At 63.9% G+C, this 19,418-nt stretch overlaps 1 protein-coding gene across 1 annotated transcript in view; it reads left to right on the forward strand.

Annotated features, from left to right (window-relative positions):
* EEFSEC (eukaryotic elongation factor, selenocysteine-tRNA specific) overlaps positions 1-19,418 on the forward strand; it is a 148,897-nt gene that overhangs the window by 120,110 nt on the left and 9,369 nt on the right. Inside the window, exons 5-6 of the mRNA XM_065885678.1 lie at positions 1,003-1,659; positions 8,002-8,158. Of these exons, the coding sequence (XP_065741750.1) occupies positions 1,003-1,659; positions 8,002-8,158 (814 nt within the window). The remainder of the gene's footprint in view (positions 1-1,002; positions 1,660-8,001; positions 8,159-19,418) is intronic.

The following is a 19,418-nucleotide window of genomic DNA, read 5'->3' on the forward strand; positions in this document are numbered from 1 at the left end:
GCGCTCCTTTGCCATCGCTCCTGGTGACGTCCGGCCTGCTCCCCCGACTGCAGGGCCTCCCCCCACCCCCGCCTTTGCACCTGCGGGTCCCCCCCATTTAGAGTGGACTTTCTCTGGCCTCCGCACAGCTGGTTCTTACGATGGGGTCTCGACTCAAACATGGGCTCCGCAGAGATCTCCCTGACCTCTGACGGCAAACAGCCCGACTCTCCCCACCCCCGGGCCGCCTCCAGCGTCACCATGTGTCGTTTCCTCTGGAGCATCTCATAAACAGTATACAGATTATGGTGGTATTACTTACATATATCTATACACAAAAATGTTATGTGTCCGTATTATTTATATTAATATAAATTTTGTTAATATATTTGTAATGTTGTTGCTGTTTCTGGACGCTAAGCTCTTTGAAAACGTAGCTGGCTCTGTCCCACTCCCGGAACAGTGTCTGCCACACAGCAGCCCCAGGGGACCGTGTGTCTGGTCAATGAAGAGCCACTCTGCCCTGGAGAAGCCCGCCGTCTGGCAGCGGGCAGGTCCAGAGCAGGCAGTGACAGCACAGCAGGCGGTGTGGGCCAGGAGGGGCTGGGGCCGCACTGAGGAGAGACAGCAAGTCCTGCCCACGGGGGTCTGGGCAGACCTTCCAGAGCAGGGGTGTTTGTCCTGGGCTTTCCAGGCAGCCGGGCATGGCTTGGCAGGCGTGGGGCTGGCAGGGAAGCAAACCTAAACAGAGGGCTGGGGAAGAAAGCGTGGGATGGGGCCTGGGGGTGGAGCAGGAGAGGGGACCCCGGTGGTGCTGGATGGGCGGCAGTAACCGCTGACCGCATCCCGGCCTGGGTGCCCTGTGAGCCTGGCGCCGCGTTTGCAGGGTGGAGCCTGCTCCGTGCAAGGGGCATGTGACCGGGTGCCGGTGAGTGTTGGTGGCGCCGGGACGGGGGCTTCTCCAGCTGGAGCCCTCCAGCCTTGAGGCTCGGCCTCAGCGCTCCCTCTCTTACTCCCGACCAGGTGGTGAGGAAGGTGAAGTCCATGCAGATGTTCCATACACCCGTCACCTCTGCTGTGCAGGGGGACCGGCTGGGCATCTGTGTCACCCAGTTCGACCCCAAGCTGCTGGAGCGTGGCCTGGTGTGCGCCCCCGAGTCTCTGCACACGGTGCATGCAGCCCTCGTGTCCGTGGAGAAGATCCCGTATTTCCGGGGATCCCTGCAGACCAAGGCCAAGTTCCACATCACCGTGGGCCACGAGACGGTCATGGGCCGGGTGATGTTCTTCAGCCCTGCCCCCGACAGCTTCGACCATGAGCCCGTGCTGGACTCCTTCGACTTCTCCCAGGAGTACCTCTTCCAGGAACAGTACCTGTGCCCGGGCTCAGTGCCGGCCGAGACGGACGGTGGTGAGGCCGACAGGAGGGTGGGCCAGGCCTCCGAAGGCCGCTGCCCCCGGCAGCAGTGGGCCCTCGTGGAGTTCGAGAAGCCCGTCACCTGCCCGCGGCTGTGCCTGGTGATTGGCTCCAGGCTGGACGCGGACATCCACGCCAACACATGCCGGCTGGCCTTCCACGGCGTCCTGCTGCACGGGCTGGAGGATAAGAACTACGCCGAGAGCGCCCTGCCCGGGCTGCGAGTGTACAAGCTGAAGCACAAGCACGGCGTCGTGGAGCGGGTAAGAGCCTTCCGCCTCCCTCCTGCCCACTGCCCTGCCCGGTCTGACGGCCAGGAAGGCCTTGGAGACCTGGCCCCGGCGCCTGTGGTCTCCAGACAGGGAGCCAGGCGGGAGTGGCCTGCGTCCTCTCCGCCAGTTAGAGCCAGGCTGACACGCAGGCGGGGCCGTGAGCCTGCCTGGCCCGCCTGGTCAGTGCAGGTGGTTCCCTGGGCGCCCCCCGACCCCCTCAGCTGTGCCTACAGCCCTGCCTGGGAGCCCACGCCTACCGGGCCACAGGTGAATGGGTGGGCGAACACGCAGGCCTCGCCGTGTCCCTGTGGTGCATGCTCGTGGGGCTCGGGCGTGGCAGTGGGTGGTCCTGGGACTCGACCGGGTTCCGCTCACTCAGGGCAGCAGTGCTGAGACGCCAGTGTCGGGGAGCTCAGGTCCGTGTGGGGTCTGCCCGGAGGCTCCCAGCAGGCCCTCCGGCTCTGATCCTCGTGCAGTAGAGGGTCGCCCCTCCTGGTCCAGCCCTGAGTCAGTGCGCGCGCCGGGTGGCAGGGGGAGGTGTCCAGGGCCTCACGGTGGGTGTGCCGGGTTTTCCATCGCTCACGCCCTCTGGTCTCGCCCCTCCCCTGGGCCCCCGGGTGTTCCCCTCCCACCCCACCCCTCCCTTCTCAGGATCCTCCCTGGCTGCTCAGGCCCTGCGCCCCTTCCTCTGCAGCCCCACGGGGAGATGAGAAGACGCCCTTCCTTACCCACTCGCAGGTCCAGATGCAGGATCCTCAGCCCCGTGGGCTTGGGCATAGCCCTGCGGCCCAGCCAGCGGAGCCAGGGCTCCTGTGTTGCCTCGTGCACACCCTGGAGCTGGTGCACACGGCTGCCCTCCGCTAAGTTGCTCACTCTGTGGGCCCCTGTTTCCTCATTTGTAAAAGTCACATGGACGTGGGACTTCCCTGGCGGCGCAGTGGTTAAGAATCCGCCTGCCAGTGCAGGGGACACGGGCCCGAGCCCTGGTCTGGGAAGATCCCACACGCCGCAGAGCGACTAAGCCCGCGAGCCACGACTACTGAACCCACGCGCCACAACTACTGAGCCCGCGAGCCGCAACTACTGAGCCCGCGCGCCTAGAGCCCGTGCTCCGCAACAAGAAAAGCCACGACACTGAGAAGCTCGCGCACCGCAACGAAGAGCAGCCCCCGCTCGCCGCAACTAGAGAAAGCCCAGCAACGAAGACCCAGCACAAACAAAAATCAATCATTCAATCACATGGATGGAGGTGGGCAAATGAGGGCTCATACCTGGGATAGTAAATGCCCTGTACCGCCCCACGCCTCTGACTGCTGCCACGGCCCGGGCCCAGCAGCCCCACCCGCCCCCTGGCCACGGCAGCTTGCGTAGTTCCACCCACATCACTAGAAAACAAAGGTGTTGCACCAACTCCCACTCACCTCTCCAGGCCACCGGGATGAAGACAGCACTGCACCCTCACGTGTATGGTGGGCCCAAGGCATGGTGGGCACAGGCAGGCCGGCGGGCTGGGCGGGGGCTGCCAGGGGACCCAGGCGGGGGCGAGCAGAGGACTGGGCATGGCAGGTCTCCCGCCGAGGCCACAGGGACCCAGTGTGCACGGGCTCCAGGCCCGCTGGACGGGCCCCTGCAGGCCAGGCGTTGGGTGAGTCTCTTCCCCTCAGTTTCCTTGCTGGAAAAATGGGGGCCGTGCTCCCCACCTCTCAGGGCGGTAGAAGGAGGGGAGGCCGCTGTGTGTGAAGTACCAGCGCAGAGCGCCGGGCTCGGTGCTGTTCACTTGGACTTGCCTCGCGGCGTGGCGGCCCGGGCTACCAGGTGGCTGCACCTTTCTCTCCCCCGTGGTGGGGTCAGGCCGGGCGTGCCGGCCACCCTGGGCCTGGCATCCACTGGCGCCGGACAGGAAAGGCCTGAGGGCATGGCCAGAGGAGCCTGTGGCCTCTGCCCAACCAAGGGTAAACACGCAGACGCCACCAGGAGCGCTGGCCGGCTTTGAAGTCTGAAGCGGCACTGCCTGCCGGCTCCCAGCTCTCCCCGCTCCACTGCTGATGGCTTGTTAGACGTGCCCGGGGCACCAGGTGCGGGCCGGCCTGCGACTGCCTCTGGTCAGCGCGGGTTCCTCGCCATCCGGCAGGCTAGGCCCCCCAACTCCTGGAGGAGGCAATGCTGCGGTCCAGCCAGCCGCTTGGCCAGCTCTGCTGCCCCTTGCCCCCCACTCCGCTCCCAGGCTGCTCGAGGAACAGAGGTTCTTCCTGCAGCAGAGGCCGAGCGGGCCCTCCCCTGGGGAAATCCGATGGCTGCCCACGTGTGCTGGCCCAAACCCAGGCCTCTCTCCTGCCATCTAAACAGCGTCTGATAGCCAAGACTCTCCCTCGGCTGCCGAAATGCTTATTGGCCCCCGTTTGAAAACTGCCTTTTTTGTTGCTGTACAGATGCAGGGTCAAGGCAGCCGGACACGGTGGGAAGAGCTGGCTCTGGATCTGACGTACCGAGCAGGTGCTGCTGCCTCTGCCCGGCCGCGGACCAGTCGCACCCCTCCCCCACCCCCGGAACCCGTCGCTTCTTTAACGGAGTTGGTGGGGAGCTGACGCGACCACGCGTGCGAGGGCCTGGCGTGAAGCGTGAGCCTGGCGTGCAGCGAGCGCCCAGCAAACAGTTAGCCTCCCTTTCTCTCCAGGAGAACGCAGCTGCCTCTGGGGACGGTGCCTTTGTACCTCCTCGTCAGCACCGGCAGAGACTCTGCCTGCGTTGGTGCCTGGTGACGGGAACAGAAAGAGGGAGGGAGGCTCCGTGCGTCGGGGTCGTGGGCCGCCAGGCTCGTCACTGCCAGGCCGGGTGCCCGTTCGGTGCTGGGGCAGGCCGAGTTTTGAGGAAGACAGCCTGGTCGGCCTGGGAGCGGGCGTGGCACAGTCCCCCTCGGGTGACGCCCAGAGCCTGGCCGCCCGAGGCCTCCCCGCCTGGGCCTCTGGAACTCGCTTGACCAAATGAAACAACTTGAAGGCTAATGTCCGTTCCTGGGTTTGCCCCAGGAGATTACAAGGGGTTGATCGTTGCCCCCCAGTGTACTTGGGCATCAGACACGCCTCGCCCTGCGCTGCAGTGGGGGGAAAGATGCAGTCTTGGCCACTGGTTTCTGAGGCCAAAAAGGATAGATGAGACCGGGCATCGTCGTCCAGGGACCTGGGAGTTGTCGTTCCCGGTGACTCCAAGGGCCCATTCGCGGCACAGGTCTCCCCCGGCTCCCGTCCTCCGAGGGTTGGCTAACTCGCTCTCGAGGTTCTGGGTGGGCTAGAGGAGCCCCCGCCGCAGGTACTGCTTCTGTCATTCTCCCAGCTTCATATTCTGGTCATCGAGGTTCTGGCCTCTGGGCAGTTGTCCTGCTACCAGGTCTCAGGTGTTCTTGCCAGCACCAACACCCTTCATCCTAGCAACAGCCTTTTCCAGAGGAAGGAACTGAGGTTCAGAGAAGCCCCATGCCCCAGATTGCAGAGTTGGAGGAGATGGATCAGGGCCCCAGCCTTGCCAGCCCTCTCTGCTCAGGGCTCCGCTTCACAGCCAGCCGCCCCTGTCTCCTTGCTGCCACTTCTCCAATTTGAATTAGAATAGTCGCTCCAGAACTTGGGCAATTCCCAAGCCTCATCACGGCAGCCGGCCCTGAGAGAGACACACACGTGTAATGACATAATTACGTGCGCCGCCAGCCAAGTCCCCGCTCAGAGGCCGGGGACAGAGGGGACTCGCCTGGTGTGGAGGTGAGGGCCCGGGCTCTGTGAGTGGCAGTGACTGCTCTGGGGGAGCTCGGCCTCCAACCACCAAAGGCCAAGGGACGAAGCGGATGGCTCACGCAGACGGTGCACGTTTCCCTGGGAGCTACGGCTGTAACTGTGTGGCGGCTCAGCGTCGCTCCCGGGGAGCTGCCGCCCGCAGGTTCCACGCGTGTTGCCTTTGGCTCCTCGTCACGGCGGTGGGTTCAGAAGGAAAAGCCTCCGGCTAGTCTCAGAAGGTCTTCCTTTGTTGGATGTTCTGGTGTGTCTGATCTCTGAGGTCCCTGCCTCGGCTGGAAGCGTCATCTGGAGAGGAGCTCAACCCTCAGGGGCACGCACGTTCCGGAGACGGAGGGGCTGAGCTTCACCATTTCCCACAGCCCAGGACAGATGCTGCCTCTGGTCTTCCTGCAGCACTGCAGAGGCCTCCCCTCTGACCAGCGTCATGAAATGAGGGCTCCCGCAGCAGCCGTTCGCCGAGCCCCTCTCACGGCCCCACCCCCTGTAACTACTGGAGGGGTGTGTTCTGGGGGCGCAGAGATGTGCACCTGCCACTCCCGCCAGTCCGGAACGCTCCTGCGGGGACGTTGCAAAGGCCTGGCCGGCTGGGGTTTGAGTTTCCACTGTGCCCCTGGCTCTGGCATCCGCGACCCGCTCAGATCTCATCCCTGAGCTCAGCTCTGACCTCTGCAAAGTGGCCGTGGAAATCCCTTGCAGACAAGGGCTCTGCGAGGGCTCAGTGTGACCCACTGGTGCCTCAGTCCGCACAGGCTGGGGTCTCCGAGGGGCTGGGGGTCGGGGGTCTCCGAGGGCTCTCCTCCCAGCGACAGGCAGTCTCAGCGGCCAGGCTGACCTCGGGACCAGCCTCTGGCTGTGGGGAACGTGGAATGGCTGGTTCAGAACCATTGGGTCGGTTCAGCCAAAGTCCTGGCACCTGCTGGACCAGGCTGGGCTCCTGACGAGGCTGGGACCGAGTTCCACGTGCAGGCCGTCCTGGTGGGGGGTACAGATGGGGGTCCTGCGAAAGCGATGGGGCCACCCTTCACCATTTGGGGCTGGTGACGTCTGCTCACCTCGACTCCCCTGTGCTGAGGTCGGAGGAGCTGCCTCCATTCAGTTCACCCTGCAGCCTTGCTGGATGCCCTGCAGCGGCAGCGGGGACGCCCGCAGACGGTGCGGTGCGGAGGGCCGAGCCGGGTCCGGCCACGAGCGGAGCCCTGTGAGTCTGGAGGACAAGGAGGAGGTCTCATGTGGGGACGAGACTGAGTTACAAAGGGCTGTGCAAGTGGGAATGACGATTCTTATCATTGCCTGTATCTGATTCATCCATCACTGGGGAGAGGAGGAATGCACGTACCTTTCATCTAGCGCTATGAATCAAACAGGATAGGATATGTTTTTCCAAAACGTTTTTAGGGTAAATGGGACAGTTTCTGCTTTTCAAAACAATCCATCCATTTGGCCCTTGGCCAGATTGTGGCATCTTGGGCAGAAGCAAGATGTTTATGAGCCTGGCCCCCGGGGGCCCCCAGGAGCAGGTCCCACCACTGGCAGTACGTCCGGCCTCCACGCGGCTGCCCGAGCTGCTGCCTGGTCGGACTCCATGCAGCTGCCCCAGGCCGGCGCACGGGGCCGGGAGGGCAGGAGGAAGCCTCCCCGGTCTCTCCCGTGGCCCCCTAGTGGGACCCGGCATTCTGAGGCCTGGTAGAGCTGGTCTTTACACACGCGTGTGCACACACGCCCCCTTCCCTTCTCTCCGCACAGAGGCCTGGCACCTTCCTGGCACAGGCCCTGGAGAGGAGCCTGGCAGGTCCAGGGAGGCCTGCGCCTGAGCCGCCGGAGGCCAGGGCTGGCGGGACTCACACATCTCCTGCCCCAAGCTCAAGCCCTTGGGAGAAGGTTCCAGAGGAACACAGCTCAGGGCAAAGCCAGGGCTGCCCCAGGCCAGCTTCCTCACACACACGTGTGCCTCCACTCGGCCTGGGCCTCCACATGGACAGCCACGAGCCAGGGCAAACGGGGCTCCAGCAGGGAGAGCCGTGGGGGCACTGCGGAGGTGGGGCCGCGGTCTGCGGGATGGACGTGGGCCAGGCCAGGGAGGGGGGCCCTAGGCTGGGACACACGTGCGTGTGGCGGGCGGGACGGCAGAGGCCGGGTTCTTAGAGCCTCCTCGGTGTGGGGGATGCTGGAGAGAGGGTGGGTGCCATCCCCTCAGCCTGCAGTGCCGTGAAGGCTTTCCTGAGGAGCGCTGCCAGCTTGGGGACAGGTGGGCGGGCAGCTGCGGACTCTCGTCACCTCTGCCTGTGGGCTCTGTGGCCGGACGGGCAGTGCCTCCTCCTCCCATCTGTCAGGTGGGAAAGTGCCACGTGGACGAGCCGAGCGCGTCCAGCCAACCAAGTGCCCACAGCCGGCCTGGTGCGGCCCAGGCCCAGCAGGTGTCCGTGGGGGGGGGGGGGGGGCGTGGCAAGAGGGCCCGGGCATCACCCATGGCACAGGCGGACCACCTGGGCAGTGTGGCAGCCCAGCCTTTCCCAGGCACTAACGCTCTCTCCGGGGCTGGGTGTGGGCACAGGTGATGGACGACTACAGTGTGATCGGCCGCTCCCTGTTCAAGAAGGAGACCAACATCCAGCTCTTCGTGGGGCTCAAGGTGCACCTGTCCACTGGGGAGCTGGGGGTCATTGCCAGCGCCTTCGGCCAGAGTGGCAAGTTCAAGGTCCACATCCCTGGTGAGTGTGGTCATTTTTCTCTGTTCACGGGAGCCGTGCAGGGAAGGTGGAGACGGCACCCAAACACTGGCCCTCGGCTCAGGGTCTAGGCCCGCCCATGCCAGCATTGCGGGCTCAGCCTGCACGGCATCATGGCTTCTGGTCCCGCCACCTGTGGCTGGAAAGCCAGTGTGTGTCCTGGAGGAGCCTGGTGTGGACCCGGCACCTGGTCCGACCGCCCACTGCACCACCCCGTGACCTGTGCGTGGACGGGACGGTGCTGCTCAAACAGGCGGTTCCGAGGGGCACAGTAGGTGAGGGAGACCACCGGGGCTGGCACGCGGCCCCGGAGCCAGAGGGTTGCCCAGGACGTGCGTTGCCACCTCCTTTCCCGCCTCCCGCTCGGTTTGAGGTGGGACTTGTCCACGGCGGGGTCGGAGTGCGCGTCTGCTGCTGGGACAGAGCACCCAGGTGTCCTCAGCTCCACCCCTGTCACTCCTCGCAGCCCAGCTTCCTGAGGTCCCACTGGCCAGGTGTGGTGGCCGTGGTCGGGGGAGGGGCAGAGCGAACCCGTGTAGGAGGTGTGGACCGTGAGCTGAGCACGAGGAGAGGGCCGTGGGCAGCCGGGGGATCCCAGGAAGAGGGACAGCTGAGTAAGGCCTGGCCGCGGGGCACGGGGGGCCCGCAGAGAGGGAGACGCGGAGGCCCTGAGGACGGGGCGGGGGACGGAGGGGGGGCCTGCAGAGCCCCAGGGCAGGCGAGGGCGGGCCCGAGGGGTGCTTCCGTTAGCGGACCCGGACATGGCTGTGCTGCTTGGAGCTGCGGGACTAGGGGAGGGAAGCTGCGGGCGGGCTGCCTCTGGTGGGCCTGGGGCCCCGGAGCACGGCTCCTCCGGCGGACTCTCCGTGTGGGGTGGTGCCTGCCCGGCTAGGAAGCAGGGTCTTCTCCTGAGAGCCTGGCCCAGCAGTCGCCTCGTGAGACCCCCTCTGCCCCTCGCGAGGGAGGGCGGCGGTCAGCAGAGGCCCGCTTCCTGCGGCCCGGACTGTGGGACTGTGCCCTGAGGCCTCTACCGAGGCGGGAGCCCCGTCACGGATGAGGGACCCCGGGCAGGCAGGGGTACCCGTGAGAGTCCAGCCACAACACCGGGCTTCAGGCTCCCATCCTGTCCTCCCCACTGTCCCTTGGCCACTCCTGCTCGTCACTTCAGCCAAACTGGGCCCCAGGGAACACGTGCAGGCCCGTGTCCAGACCTCAGTCCCCAGGGCCCCAGCCTGCACATGTGGGGCCCTCTGGGCACTGGGGGGTGAGAGCCAAGCTGCCTGGGGGAAGAGGCCCACCCCAGGCGCCCGCCCACCAGGCCTCGGGGCCCTGCTGGTCCACACAGAGGGACGGAGGGCAGCGTCCGTGTCCTCTCCCGGGGTGGATGGCATCATGCCGACCTTGCCCTGCTCCCCTTGCTCTAGCCCGAGGCAGACTCAGCGTTGGGTGTCCCAGAGCAGGAACGTGGGAGGAGGTGTGTTTGGGGCCCTGGGTTCTGGGGTGGGGCAGGGGGCCGTGGTGACGCTGCTTCGGGCAACTCGAGTTCACATTCCTGCCGTAGGTCAGTGTTGCCTTTTAATAGGTCTGCTTCCTGTTTGTGGCTCTTAAGCTTTTTATTAAATATAACTGGTCAGATTCCTTCATCCCACCCACTCCCACTCCCGCCCTCCCCACCCTCCACCGACGCTGCTTGTCTTTTCCTGCCATCCCTCCCCTAAAGGATTACTTTTAACCTTTTGGGAGTGCTAATTGTGAAAGAATCTTCAGTAAACCGGACATCCAGCGCCAGGTGGCGCAGCGGCGGGACTTTCGGCCCAGGTTGGGGATGAGCCGGGTCGGGAGCCCGGGGTTTTGGGGCCGTGCACTTGTCGGCCCCCGGAGCAGGGGGCGTCTGGGGGCCCGCAGACCGTGGACGGGGCAGCATTCAGTGTGGCCTACGGGCCTCCCGCTGGCTCTGCAGGACAGCCGGCCAGAACGGCGACTGAGGAGCCCTCTGGGTGTCCTTCCCTGCCCCGCCCGCAGGCCCAGGTGCACTGGGGCCTCTCACCTCGGAGGTAAGGCCCACAGGGCCAAGCCGGGGTGTCAGAGTCCGGTGGCAGGCGGTAGGGAGTGGGGGCAGCGTGGTAAACAGGGACCACTGCTCGGGCCTCGCTGCTCCCATGCGATGGGACGCAGGCCCAGGAATCAGACTTCATCTGGTTCAATTTTTATGGAAAATTTCCTGATTGAAAACTAAAACTGTCTGAACTAAACGAAACCTGCCTTTGGGCTGGGTTTGGCCATGGTGCCTTGTGACTTCTACTTGAATTTCTGGAAGGACACTTGGGCCTCGGGTTCAGGAGTCCAAGCTGAGCCGTAATAAGGGAGCAGTGTCTTATGGAGCCGTCACTGCTGGCTTCTGAGACAAGGGTCCTGACCCTCGAAACCAGATGGGCTAGAGGGACGGCCCCGTCCTGACGCCCAGGGAGCCTTCCCAGAAAGTCCTGGGCGGCCTCAAGGTTGGAAGGCCCCATGTTCACACAACTGCTCCTTCAAAAGGGTTCTCTCCGTCTGTAAGCCCCGGGGGCTGGAAGCCCTACGAGACAAGTTGGGGACCCACCGGGCAGCACTGCTGGTTCTCGAGGGTGGTGGTAGGATGTTGCTGGGCAGGGACGGCTCCACCGGACAGACCTGCCCCTGTCCCGGCACCGCACCACTGGCATCGGGTGGCCCTCGGCCAGTGCCTCTGAGCGACCCAGAGTGCCTGCACTGTGCGCCAGCGCCCCGAAGGGTGTGAGCGAGCTAAGCGGGGGCAGGGCGTGGCGTGCAGAGGCGGCAGGGGCCGCTCGGGGAGCGGGGCCTGGGGGTCCGCCAGAGGCAGGTCTCGAGTAAGAGGCTGACTTCATTTGATTCGCGATTTTAAACGACCCCCTGGAGAATGGTTTAAGGAAGGCTGGAGGGGAAGCGGGACGGCAGAAGTCTGCTGCAGTGCACAAGTGACTGTGAGGTCTGTGTCGTGTGTGTCGGAAGCCCAGGAAGGCTTCCCGGAGGAGGGGACAGTCAGTCGGAATCCTGCCCCATCCGTGGACCTCCTCAGGCCAAGCACGAGGAGGAGGCCGTGCTCCAGGCCTGAGCGTGTGGGCGTGTTTGGGAAGCACAGCAGGAGCAGTGGGAAGGGCCGCAAGCGGGGACTGCGGAGGGCATGAGGGCCGGGCCTGGGTCACCGAGTCGGGAGCCAGCGTGGTCCTGAGCTTCCCCACGGGGCGGAGCACAGCCTCAGCTCTCAGTGTCCCCACCGGGTGCCACCACCCCGTTCTCACGGTGTCCCTGAGGACACGCGCAGCTCTGCACAGCAGACGGGCAGCTCTCTGGTCTGGGCTCCTCGGGGTCCTGCCGGCCCTGCACCGGCCCTAGCCTGGGTCCCGACACCCACAAGGAGAGCCTCGTCCTGTCTCCACAGGTCCAGCTCAGAGACACCACGAGACTGCAGCGCCCCCGGGCCGGCGCTGGCCAGGCGTCCAGGGCCCGGGACCAGGTGTTCGCTTGTGTCCCCGTCGCATGTCTTAGGGAGGGAGACTGAGCCTTGGGAACGAGACCCGTAGACAAGCTTAGCAGCGTGGCTGGAGCCCTGCCCACCACCGCCTGGCCTCACGCCCGCTTGGTCCAGCATGCGGCGAAGCAGTGCTTTGGGCAGACGCCCTTGCCCTGCACCTCGCGGCATCGGGAGCACGAGGGCCGGCCCTCGCGGGAGGTGGCCGCAGCCCAGGCGAGCTCTGGAGGAGATGGGAGTTGGAGCTGGGCCTCTATGACTCCTCTCAGGCTTCGCACCTGGTCCCGTCTCCAGCTCGGCTGCAGCAGGTCGGGGTGGACAGCCGTGCAAACAAGATCAGGGGAAGCTGTCTGTGGTTTGTTTATTTATTTATATTTGGCTGTGTTGGGTCTTCGTTGCTGTGCCCGGGCTTTTCTCTAGTTGCAGCGAGCGGGGGCTACTCTTCGTTGCGGTGCACAGGCTTCTCACCACAGTGGCTTCTCTTGTTGTGGAGCACGGGCTCTAGGCGTGCGGGCTCAGTAGTTGTGGCGCACAGGCTTAGTTGCTCCGCAGCATGTGGGATCTTCCCGGACCAGGGCTCGAACCCGTGTCCCCTGCCTTGGTAGGATTCTTAACCACTGTGCCACCAGGGAAGTCCCTGTGGTTTATTTTTAAGAAAGAGGAGTTTAAGCAACAGCCACTGTCTGGGTGGTGGACAGTGGTCCCTGGATGTGGTCGCTCAGCTGCGGACCCTGTGGGCCGCGCCGCCTCCCCACAGGCCTCCCATGTTCCGAGCCCGCTCAGGAGGGCAGCTCACTGCGTTCAGAGCCTCCATTTCCCTCTGGTGAAATGGGGGTAGTCGTCCAGTTGCGAGGGGCTGTGAGGATCAGGCCAGTGCACAAAGCCACCCTGATGGCCTGCCGTGTGTGCGCCCACAGGCTGCGGGCCGAGGCCACCAGGTCCTGTGGTCGGCCACACTCAGCTCCACACAGCACAGCCACGATAGAATCAGGTCGGGCCCCGTATCTGGCCTCCGTTGGTCCAGGCCCTTGATGCGCTGCCTCTTCCTCCTGCTGCAGCCCTCGCCCCACTTCCCTGAAGGGTACGCGGAGGCTCAGAGGATCTGGACGCCTGGCCCAGCAGACCCTGGAGTCCCCAGGTGGAAGTGGGTGCTTCTCATGGGCGCTGCTCCACTGAGAGGCTTCTGGAAACCCAGTGAGGAGGGCAAGTGTAAACTCATCTTGGTGCCAAAGGGAGGGTCCGCAAGGAGTCCTGGTTGTGGGTACTGTCATATTCCCATAAATAGGCCTTTGGACAACGGGTATTTGGGCTGCATGTTCCCTCTGAGGTTTAAAATGAAACTAGTTTTCTTTTCCTGTAAAATGTGTTGTCCCCACACACATCCCCAGCCACCCAGTCTGGTTTCCCCGGCGCTCCCAGGAGTGCCCTGCAGAGCCCTTCCCTGGAGGAGGACTCGGGGTGAGGAGGACACCCTGCATCTGGTGGTAGTGTCCCCTGGAAGAGCCCCAGTTTCCCCGCGTGGGCGACGTGGGTGAGAGCAGGTGAAGGCAGCCGCAGCTGACGTTCAAAGTCATCTTTGAAAAGAGTCAGAACACCAAGTTGTACACGCCACGTCCTCCCAACCACGCAAAAAGAAGCTTTGCAGAGAAAAGGAAGAAGAAACCAGGTGAAAACATTAACGATGGGGCTGTGGGAGACTTTCTCCCTTTTTATTTTCCTCTTGGCACGCAGATTTCACTGAATGAGCCTGGTGCGCCCACAGCTCTGGGCCAAAGGCGTGGAGACTCCCCCGCCCTACTCAGTTCCTGGGTGCCAGGCCCCGGCTGGGTCCTAAACCCAAGCCCAGACCCAGGGCCCGCCCTCAGCCGCCCTCAGCCGCCCTGTCCCCTGGCGGGCCAACTGTATCACGGGGGCAGACCCCCCCAGGCCACCACCATCTGACAGACCGTGGGAGGGAGCCTAGGCTTGGAGGCCTTCTCCAGGCCTGAAAGGACGGGTCACCCTGAGCCCCAAGGCCAGGGCCCGTGTTGGGCCCACGCCCCGCGTCCAAGGGCTGGCACCGCCCAAGGAAGGCAGGTGGGCTGCAGCCCAGCCGGCGGGCGGCTCAGAGGGGAGCGAGGGAGCTCAGTGAGAGGCCGGGGAGGGGCTGGCCGGGCTCGCTGCAGGCCCGGGGGCACTGAGGGGGTTTGGGCAGAGGAGGCCAGGATCTGAGGCATGTGTGGACGGTGGTCCAGGGAGGCTGCAAACCCCCCGTGGAGCCCCGGAGAGTTCACAGCGGGCTCCGGAGAGCAGGCGGGGCGGGAGCCTCGGGCTGCCCTCTGTCCCCAGCCCCGGGCCGGCTGCCACCCAGCTGCGGGCCGGCTCACTCCGACGGCTGCCTTCTGCCTGGACAGCCCAGCCCACTTCAGCCCCACGGGGGCCTGAAGCCGGCTCTGTCGGGGCAGTGACCCTGAGGTGAGGGGACCCTCCCCAGGCGGTCAATGGCCTCCCCCTGGGTCCTGTCACCGGCTCTCCACGGAGACTCCGGAAAGCAGCTCGGTTGGGAGAAAAGCGGGTTGGAGAGAGTTGAGGGGTGAAAGGCGAGGTTTCAGAAAATCTCTATAAAATGAAAACAGACCATCCGTCTCTCTCACTGGCGTCTCACCCGACAGTGGCCTTTGTGGCTTTCACCCCCCCGGCCGTGGGTAAGCAGCTCTGAAACCCAGTGCAGAGCCAGCTCCGGCTGCCAGCCACCCACCGCTGCCTCTCCTGGAAGCCAGCCTGATGGAGGGGGACCTTCACCAAGCGCAGGGAGCACTTGGGGTGTCTTTTCTCCCCCAAAAGAATGGCCAACCCTCCTCCCCTTTGGCCATTGAAGCATTTCAAAGCAATTGTAAAAATTATATGAACCCCATCGAAGAACTGTTACAACAATGTTTATACCCAGTATTTGAGACAAAGACAATGATATTATAAATAATTGTAGATGACGAAGATAGGCAAGAAAAAATAACATCATTAAAAGAATTTTACAAGACGGACCGTTCACCAAGACGGGTGGAGTAACACAATACGTTAAAAATATCTGCGATTAACATAAACATGGCACAGTGTACAGAAACCATCTGCCGACCAGCCTCACCCTGGGCATGGTCCCTTGTCATCCACATGGGCCGTGCCAGGGCCTCCCCGTGGCCCCGGTGAGGGCAGGGCCCCCAGGAAGAGGCCATTGGCCTGTGCCTAGCGGGCCTGGGACCTACTTCCAGCACGAGGAACCGGGGGCTGAGAAGTATCCTCTTTCCCTGCCCTGACCCCGGCTGAGGTCCGCCCGTCCGTGTCCCCACGGCGCTCACTGCTTCTCCATCACGGCTCTCAGACACTGTGCTGTTTCCCAGGGGGTCCCAGCGGTGAGTCTCTGCAAGCCTCTGGCCTGTCTCGGGCAGCGTGTGTGGTGGCAGCACCTAGGGCCACACGACAGCTCTCATCCTATCCCCAGTGGACAGACTACTGCCCGCAGCACGGTGGGTCCCCTGTACCTCTTTCTCTTTTTTTTAATCAGTATTTGATTTTGTTTTTATCCTGGGAAAACTTTGGCCGCACAGAAGAGGCATCCCTGAAAGCAGCAAGATCAAACAGACGTAAATGTCCCCTCACAGGCTCCAATCTCTCTGTCTCTCTCTGTCTCTCTCTCAAGAACTAGAATCCTGCAGACGATGCGAGAGCCCCACCGCTCTCCCACAGGTGACACCCCCTCCCCGTGCGTCCCTGTACTCTCCCTGCCTGAGGTTGTGTCCCTAACAGAGGTGGCGTTGCTGCGGTTTCAGTGGCTCCGTTTTTGGTCTCGCACTGACCCAGGAGTGCTAGAGCCCTTGCTGCTTCCGTTTCAGAACCTGCGCCCCCGGCGGGGTCCTAGTTGACCCACCTGACTGCTGTGTGTTGTCCCGCAGCCCGGGCAACTGTCACCTGTGTGAGCACGGGTGGGTTGTTTCCACGTCTCCCTGCTTCACAGCGTTTCCCCGGGTGGGCACCAGGAGGCCTGCTTGTCTCATCCTGGAATGGAGTGAGGCCCTGCCCTCCTCTCCTCCACCCTCATCCCTCCAGCCCGCGCCTCCCCCATGGCCCGTCTCTTGCCACTCAAAGGATGCAGCCGTTGGGCTTTCACAGCAGCTTGTCCTCGGCCTGGTTTCTTGGAGGCCCAGGGTCAGCCCTAAGTATCAGGCCTCTGTAGGAATCCTCCCCTGCAGAGCAGAGCCGGGGGTGAAGCGAAACCCCAGTGTTTACTCAGAAACTGGGCCCCTGGTTTGCTCTGTCCGATTCTGCAGGCAGCCACTTCCCATCTGTAACTTGGAGTCAGATCCCCAGGAGGTCACGTCACAGGTCTTGAGGCTGTCATGTTCCCTCAGGAAGGGGAGTGTGCGAGGGTGAATGAGCGGGCATCTGGAAGCACCTGCGTGTGCCTTGTTCTGACGCCCCGCCCCTGCCCAGGTGCCCGTCTCTTCTGTGGTCGGAAAGGCAAGTGCCGATGGCTGGAAATTGGCCCCTGGGCTGGGCCTTGCCCCAGGTGGTGGGTGATTTCTCGGAGGCAGGATGGGCGGCCCAGGGCCAGCGGGGACCTCGGAGGAGCCACCCGAGTCCGGCTCCTTCACACGCCACTCCCCGCCCTGTGCTGTGCCCCCGGCTCAGCTTGGACTGGGGACGCAGGGAGGCCTTGCTGCTCCCTGCCCTTCTGGGCTCCATACCTCCAGACAGGCCGGGAGCTGGGGAGGACGCGGGCAGGTGATAGGGAAGGCGCAGCTTCCTCGGTCTGGAGGAGCCCGGAGCACTTGTGAGGAAGCGGCATCGTGTGAGACCGGCCCGTGATTCGCAGTCACTGGGGTGGCCGGGGGTGGGGGCAGGTGCGTGCAAACGCCCTGTGGCTCAGCCACGGGCAGGGCGCGCGGTGGGAGATGCAGCGGGAGAGGTCGGCGGGGCCTTTGTCCCCTACCTCAGGACAGGGGAGGCCACTAGAGCCAGGCTGAGCTTATGACTCTGCAGCCGTTGCCTGGCTCACCTTAGGCAAGGCCCTTGCGTGTCAGTTTTTTCCTCTAAAACGGGGCTCCCGACACCCACTTCCCGGATTATGAAGAATAGCAAGCCTGGCAGTCTTTGGCCTTCCGGTGGCCCCTGGGGCTGCCAGAGGAGAGACATTGGAAGCTGCCTTCAAACTGCTGGACCTTGAGGTGACCCTCGTGGGAAAACGGGGTGCAACTTCCCCGCCACACAGAGTCCACAGGAGGACCTGGGGCCTTGCCTGCCGAGGGCAGACACTGCAGCCGCCAGCAGGGCCCACGGCACAGGAGGAGGGCGCGTGCCAAAGCTGAGGCGTGTAGGCTGGTCCCCGGCCGGGGTCCTCTCCCCACAGCCCCAGGCCCACCTGAGAGCCCCGGGCCAGCGGGAGCTGCATGGGCCGTACATCTGTGCAGGTGTGTCTGAGTGTGTGTCCACGGATGTGTGCCCGTGCCCGCGAGTGCTCGTGTGTGTGTGTGTCGTGTTTTCACAGAAGGGGGGTGAGTGAGAGGCCAGCTTCCTGACAGGGCAGTTGTAAAACATTCATAAAACTTTTATGGGACTTGCCACCCTTCCAGATAAATATTTTTCGATTTTATGGGCTTGTTTTAGGGCCCTGAGCTTAATCATGGCTTTGTAGCCGCCCTTAAAAAAATTAAATATTGTTTTGGCAAAGGGAGCCCCCTCCCCCCACCCCACCAAAGGCAGCCGCTCTCTGAGCTCATAAATTCCTGCCGCTCTCAACTCCTGCCCTCTCTCCCTCCGTACCCTCACAGCCACACTAGGATGAGCCTAGAAAACAAGGGAAGAGGGAGAGAGAAAAAATAACTGTTCTTTTTTCCCCACTGCCGCCCCAGCCTAGCGCTGGAGGGGCGTCGGTCCAGCCCATAGCGTCCACAGGAGGAAGCCAGCTAGGGCTCCGACGGGGCCCCTGCTGCCTCCTGAGGGCCACTGCCTGTCGTGGAGACGGGGGTGGCTTTGCGTAGCCCCCAGCTCCTCCCCGGCTCCCTCCTGCCCCACGTGGGTCCTGAGCAAAACCCCCTCTCGCGCCCCCGGCCCCAGGACCCAGCACGCCGCCCGTCGCTGTGCCGCACCTCCTGCGCTCTTCCCTCTGTCCTTCACGTGTCGTGTGTGCCCTGGCAGAGGTAACCCGTACACGGCTGTGTCCCCACACCTAGAGCGGGGCTTGGTGCTGTCACGCGTGCCCGGTGGACACCCCGGCGGTGGTGATCGTGGTGTGATAAGAAGTGGTTCGTGCTGTGTAGACTTGCTTTGTGCCGGACACCGTCCTAAGCACTGTGTCGTGTTAACTCACACATGCGTTACGACAACCTTGTAGAGTGCGTTGTACCGTTGCCCCATTTTTTGGATGAGGAGACAGGCGCCGAGAGGCAGAACGCTCGCATGAAGCCACACCGCTGATCCGTGCACAGCCGGGCTCTTGGCCGTTCCTACTGATTCCTGGGGGGGACCAAGAGGGAGAGCCTGTGCCCTTCCGGGCGCTGCAGCCTGGACCGAGCCCTGTCCGGTGGGCACAGCCAGCACTTGAGCCGGGCCCTGGGCCTGGGCGGCTGGGACGGGGGCTGAAGCTCAGATGCCTACCCTGCCGGGTCACCAACTTGGGTGCCTCCAGGGACAGGCGGGTGACAGAAATGAGTGGAGCCAACGGGCCCGGCACAGGCCACGGAGGAGCTGTCACGGCCGCCCCCCCACTGCCGCGGGGTGGGAACGTGAGGGTAGGTCCTCTGGCTTTTCCGGACAGGCTAGTAATGCAGAACCGCGTGTCCGGCGTCCTGAACCTGAAGGTTGGTGAGTCACTCATGTATTTCAGAAATGCCGTGGAGGCTGGTTCCCACTCCCAGGCTGGCATTTCTCCTTTTTGTCTCCGATGAGAGTGTGAGCGCCAGGAAGGAGGCTCCAGACACCTCTGCCCGTGGGCACAGAGACGCATCTGCCAGGCCTAGCTAGGGAGGAAGCCTTCTCAGGGGAGGCGGCACTGAACTCGGCCTTGAAGGGGGCGGGGGAGACGGCCTGGGGAAGGCTGTCCCAGGCGGAAGGAACGTTGGCTCTGCTCAGGAGGGTGCGCTCCTGCGGCCCAAAGCAGGGGGCTGGGGGGACACTGGGGGGTGGCGTGCGGGACGCCTGGACGCCTGAAGAGGCCGGGGTTCCCCCGAGGGATGGCGGACGGAGTCCGATGGAGCCTCCAGAAGATCTCCTGGGCCGCCTTGTGAGGGGCAGGGGCAGAAGTGATTGGGGGGGCTGGCTCCAGGAGGAAGGGGTGACCCAGGGTGGAGAGGCAGAGACAGGTACGAAGACCAGGCCAGACCAGACACAGGAGCACGTCTGTGTGCTCAGAGCAGCGCATGGCGCTCACCCCCTGGTACGGGCAGCGTGGGCCCCTGGCATTTAAGACCCCTCGAGCTTTACTGGACAAAGCAGAGGGGAGGAAGCCTGTTTCCAGGGCTGGGAAGGCAGGGCACGTCCACGGAGCCCTTCCGCTCCAGGCTCCCTGAGGCCGCTCGCCGCCTCTTCCAGGGAGGGGCTGCTCCCTGCTCGTGCGGCCCACTTCCCATCACGGACACTGGGGTCTGAGGACCGTCCCCAGGTGCCCAGTGGAGCTGCCTCTCCTGAGCCGGCGACCCACGCCTGGCTGACGGTGGTGCAGGGCCAGCCATCCTTGGGTACACG

The sequence above is a fragment of the Phocoena phocoena genome, chromosome 10, assembly GCF_963924675.1.
Source record: "Phocoena phocoena chromosome 10, mPhoPho1.1, whole genome shotgun sequence".
Classification (NCBI taxonomy): Eukaryota; Metazoa; Chordata; class Mammalia; order Artiodactyla; family Phocoenidae; genus Phocoena; species Phocoena phocoena.